General features: G+C 33.8%; 1 protein-coding gene across 1 annotated transcript; it reads right to left on the bottom strand.

The window, feature by feature from the left end:
- Positions 1-3,130: 3,130 nt before the first annotated feature.
- LOC143577468 (putative germin-like protein 2-1) lies at positions 3,131-4,227 on the bottom strand. The gene is made up of 3 exons (XM_077061297.1): positions 4,219-4,227; positions 3,780-3,891; positions 3,131-3,666 (listed from the first exon to the last, which is right to left on the bottom strand). Exons 1-3 carry the CDS (start codon positions 4,225-4,227, stop codon positions 3,131-3,133), a joined length of 657 nt encoding a protein of 218 aa, XP_076917412.1.
- Between the last annotated feature and the right edge of the window lie 1,783 nt (positions 4,228-6,010).

Below are 6,010 nucleotides of genomic sequence, written 5' to 3'. Positions count from 1 at the left end.
GCACATCACAACCTTAACCTAAATAGCCCGTAAGCGAGTGTTTCGGTATTACCTTAGCGGGTTTGGCACGTTTCCGACTTTTTAATCAAGTTTTCAGGTTCTTGTGCTTCTAAGCAAGCTAGGTACAAGTCCTATATCACAAACCAAGCAATTTTTCATCAACATAACAGCCCTTAACTTAGGGTTTCGGCTAGCGCACAAAAACGAACTTTTGAACCGTAAAAACGCCGTTTCAACCCTTTCATCCGTGTTTATGGCCAAAAAAACTATCAAAACAGGTTCCTTACCGTTTTTATGATCAAAACATGTTTATGGACCATTTTTAGGATTTTTACACGGTTAGGAATGATTTTTAGTAACCAAGACATGTTTTTATGGTATTAAACGAGTTTAAACAAGTACAAATGCTACTTATTTAAGCTCCTTACCTTAGGGTTTGAAGGTTTTCTGGCTGGAGCAGAACTTGTGTCTAGAATTCTCATGAAAAAGATATCACAAAATATCTTATAACTTGTTTAAATATGAAAAGGGTTTAAGGGGGGGAAAGTCTTCTTTGGCGGGGTGGGCTCGTTGGGTCCCCTTTTGGGCCCATTTGGCCCACTTTTCTCGATTTACGTGCCCCGAACGTTAAATGCCGAGTCCAAATTTATTTCGGGTTCGGTTTCTGGCGACAAAAATATATCGGGTGCGACAAACGGAGCGAAAACGAGTGCTTTTCGGCTAGTTTTGTGTAAAATTATAAAAACATACTATATGTTTGTAAAAATCAAAAATATTTTCACGGATCGCTTAAAACATTTCAAGTAAGTGTTTGGTAAGTCTTTTTTGGCTTAACGGATGATACAATGCTTGGTTTGTAACTATCTTTCGCGTTTAAGTCTATAGCGGGTAGTTAAACAAGCATGTTTTCGTTTAACTTGTTTGCTATCGAACTAAGGCCATATTACTAATATTTTAGCTTGCATAGATCGTATATCACTTATAGATAGCACCCTAGGATATCCGGACCATAACCAGACCCGTTTGGTTATTCGTTTGTTCGTTACGCAATAAACGGTTAAACGCTTATTCGAGTTTGTAAGTACTAAGGTGTACTCGGTTTTGCCACGGATGTTACAAAAACACACATTTGTAGACTACAGTAACATTTATTTAAAAAAACATACGTTTATGTACAAACTCTTGAGACCACCCCACCCCACCGTCTTATTTTCACCGGTACAAAATAAGATAAATATTTAGTACAAAATTCAAGATTTCTTCAAAAATCACAACAAAAATAAAAAAGTTTGAATCTTTTTAAGAGCCATCAATAAAAAGAAGAATGAAGCTCATTTTCTATTCTAAAAATAGCAAATTTCAATAAATTTAACGTTATTAGCAACCAAAAATAAAAAAAAAATTGAATCTTTTTACGTCATTAGCAACCAAAAATTTGAATAAATTTAAAATACTTTAATCAAAACGCCAAAATACCCACTAAATTTTCACTTACACCAAAAATTGATCTTGAAAAGTAAAACCATTTAGTTTACAATTTTTTTCTAAATCCTCAAATTTTGTTTTATAAAACCAACATTTTGTCAAACAAAAAAAGTACCCAAAAATTTTACTGTCAAACAAACATTACACCTCAACAAATTTCCAGAAACCCTAAATTTCGATTACGAACAATTGAACCCTAACTACTATCTGAACCCCTAAACTGATAATCGATTTTTAATCTTTTTTTGTTGATTAAATTAGAAAACACGGAAAAATTGACAAATCAAAACATTTTAAATAAAACAATCATATATGAAACTGCCAAAATCAACAACCGATTACATTGCACATTAAGGACTAAAATGCACCCACACGTACCGAAAAAGTAGTTGTTGATACGAGTTCTCAGTTTTCCGGCTTCTATTTGCTTGGAAATGCTATCAGAATTTCTCTCTCCACCGAAAAAGAAGATGAACAGGTTTAATTTTGTGAGAAGTTTGATTTCTGAAAATATAATCGGTCTAGAATATGAGAATGAAATGATGGTTCCGAGTGTCTGCATGAATGTTGATTAGTGACATAAAGCAAAAATCTAAACCGACTAAGTTGCCGTTTTGTACCTTTTTCATGGTATATTTAATTACATAATAGTACTTTTATGATTCATCCAGTCTCAACCATCCATCCATCCATCAAGATCAATGGCTATTATAGAGTTTCAATGATTTTCGCAACTGAAGGGAGTTTTCATTTTAACCCTGCCGTATATATATATATATATACAACTTTTTTTTTAATTTTCGGGCCTCTGGAATGATCGGGCCTAAGGCAGTTTGCCTCCTCTCACAGACGCCCTCTGGTTGTGTACACAGAGAGGAAAAAGAGATATTAAGACAAAGTAATAAGCAATATGAAATATCTCAATCTAAATGTGGCACAAAGCTTTCGAATTTAGAGAGCATATACCGACGACTCTACCGCGACGACATTTTCCAGCTATTGCGCAACCAAGATGTTGCATCGACTTCTATATCTACAACATGTCGTCGAGAAAGGCTATCTCGACGACAAACTGGGGATATAGCGAAGATAAGTGTCTTTGAAATAGGCCTAGTTGTTGTAGTGTGATGTGTAAGTAAAGTGTGGTGGGCTTTACTTGGGTATTTAATGAGAATATCTAGGTTTTGATCGACAATATGCTTTTGGAGGTTCTAACTAGCTGTTAGTTTCTTTAATTCTATAGCCATATGCTTAAAAACAAAATTTACATATGAGCGGTATGCTTGAGCTTGCAAGTTTGAGACTGATTTTATATATGTACATGATTGTATTTGTAATTTATTCGGTTGAATTACGGAATTACCAAACTAACCAAAAACACTATATTAGTTTAAACCCGCCATATGCGAACAAAAAGATCATTATAAACAATATATCAGTTGTAGAGACGTTGATTGTTTGATAATTAATAAAAAATAAATAATTAGGGTCCATGTATGGAACATATATAGCTTTTTAACAGTTAAGTTGGAAATCACAATCAACACATATATATTTCATTTACTTTTAGATATATAACAAGACAAAATCAAACATAAGTTATAAGGTATAGAAGTCAACATCTATTTTGATCACGTAACATATATCAGAACTTGGATTGAATCTGTTCAACGACCTTGATGGCGACTTGGAAGGCCTTCGCAAGAATATCGCCAGGTATATCAGGGTTAGATCCAAAGTCAGCATTTGCAATGGTAATGGTGCCCGGATTTTGACTACTCAAACCAGCAATCGCAATAGCATAGCCGTTTCCTACATTTTGCTGGAAGTGAATCAGACCTTCCGGGAACACGAAGACATCACCCTTCTGAAGCCGTTTTGTGATGAGACGGTTTTCAGGGTTGGATGTGACAAAACCGACTAGAAGACTGCCTTCGATGACAGTCAATATTTCAGTGGCTCGAGGATGCGTGTGTGGAGCGTTAAGGCCCCATGGAGCAAAGTCAATACGCGCCATGGAGATACCAAGAGTGTTGAGTCCTGGCAACTGTGCTACATTCACGGCGGTCACGTTAGATCCAACATCGTTCGTTGTGTTCCCCATCAGGTGGAACCCCCTGAACAGAAAATCATCTGCCTGCACACGCTCTGGATCTTTGCAAACCACACCATTCACGAGTACTGTGAAAACAGAAATAGGAAACTTAACACATACAGACACCAAAAAATGCTGCGTGTAAGCAGTTCAATCTTGAATGCTCGAGCCTTTAGGGGAAAACATTTACAGGACGTACCTTTGCTATCTGGATCAGCCACACAGAAGTCTTGGAGAGGACTGGGGTCGGAAGCTAAAGCAAGCGAACAAGCAACCAACAAGAGGCCGGATATATCTATATATGCAATAAACTACCAAACTTGTTCCTGTATTTATAGTTAACTTAGTTTGTAGCATAAAGCTAGGACATTTTGTTCTGCTACTAATAAAAAATAGCTAAAAACATGTGGAAAGAGTAAAACCATGATAAGGTCATCAATTAAATTAAATACATAACCTTTAATTTTCAACGTAGGCCCGTTCAATTCAAAATTAGATCAAAGGCAGGTTCTAGAAGGTTAAATCTTGTGTTCCATACAATGAAAATGAGTTAAAAAAGGGACGTGCATAATGCCTTGTCATGTATTCAGTTTTTGTTATATGAATTTGTCTATTATACACGCACTTAACTAACAAACTTTTACCATTGTAACGATCTGAACTTATATTTGCAGGGCTTATGTCGTTTTGTTTAGCTTTCTATGAAATGGTGCACGTTAGCACATGTGTCGAGGTTACACATGTTGATTAAGCCCAATAACTGTTAACAATTTTATCATTTAATTACTAAAGTACATATGCTGTTCACGAGCTGAGCAGAACCAAGCAAAGGCTTGCTCGTTGCTTGACTCGTTTACAAACGAACCGAACCGAACCGAACGGCTGAAATTCGAATCGAGCGAAAAACGAAACGAGCCAAAATCAAACCGAGCATTTTTCGATCGAACATCGAGCGATTTCAAGCATTTTTTTATTTCTTTTTCACTTTAAAGATTTAAATAAGAAACAAGTTTTAAGGCAGTAAATAATATATTTTGTAAACAAATTAGTAGTTTTTAGACAAACATATAATAAGTTGTAAATTTTTAGAAGAAAGAAGTTTGATGTGAGATATAATGGACATGTAAACAAACTTTTAGTATTCAGAAAACTTGAAACGAACTAATAAAACAATAAAATTGCCGGAATAGGAAAAATTTAAAAGGGTTTAAAAAATTATATACTTATATTTTACGTGTGTTGTCTATATATTTATATATGTAAAACAAATTAAAAATATTCGAGCCGAACCGAGCAGACCTTTGCTCGTTGCTTGGCTCGTTTACAAACCGAACCGAGCAGAGCGGCTTGTTTACAATCGAGTGAAAAAACGAGCGAGTATTTTCCGAGCAATTTTTGAGCGAGCGGCGAGCGAGTTTGAGCAACGAGCGGTTTGGACGACCCTATATGAACATAAGTTATTTCATTTTTTAAATTAAGGCTTTTAATTTTACTATACTCGTAACAATTTTTCTAACTTTCTCAAATCTTGCTTTATGACCCCTGTTTTTAAATTTCACATCAATGAATGCAAATATTTTTAGAAAAAAAAAATACATTGTTCCCTTATACCAAACACGGATTTTAAGCTATCAACGTACGATTTTACTCAAAAGTTCATGTGCTCTATTATACACACGAACTTTTGGTATCCGTTTTTCTATTGAACTTAAATGGAGTTAACTTGTTTAACATTAAATGAAAATCTATATTAGAGGTGTGTGTATATGTATGTATATATATAGGATCAGGATCATTCGAGAACGTTTTAGGAATTGAGAACTGTGAGAACCATTTTGGATCACAAAAAAACTCAAAAATAAAAAAAAAATCATAAAACAAAAAAAAACACAAAAATAAAAAAAACTAAAATTCTTGTTTATCATCCCAGTTTCTAAAAAAAACGAAAAAATAAAATTCTTGGTTTTGTTAAATTATACATATATGTATAATATGTACATATATGTACACATGTTTTTTTATACACATATGTATAATTTAAGGTAAATGATAAGTATATATGTGTACACTACGTAAATAGAGATTAAATGAAAGTATACATATATGTATAGGTATAACACGAATTAAAAAAAAAAAAATTTTGATTTTTTTTATGAAACTGGAATGAAATATAAGAATTTTAGTTTTTTATACTTTTTTAAAATTTTCATTTTTTTTTTATTTTTTTATAATTTTTTAAATATTTTTATAGAGATTTTTTTAGTGGTACAAAATGGTTCTCAAAGTTCTCAATTTGCCAAGGGTTCTCTTAAGATCCTTACCCTATAAAAAAATATATATATAATTGTCTACATAAAAATCCTACGTATTGCGATGTGGTTGCTCCCCAACCGAGCTTCTCGGGCCACCATGTAACGCCCGTTAATTTCC

The sequence above is a fragment of the Bidens hawaiensis genome, unplaced genomic scaffold (genome assembly GCF_021521415.1).
Source record: "Bidens hawaiensis isolate Kalapana, Puna unplaced genomic scaffold, B.hawaiensis_p1.1 tig00028623_1, whole genome shotgun sequence".
Lineage (NCBI taxonomy): Eukaryota > Viridiplantae > Streptophyta > Magnoliopsida > Asterales > Asteraceae > Bidens > Bidens hawaiensis.
This window is presented reverse-complemented; position numbering and strand designations above follow the sequence as displayed.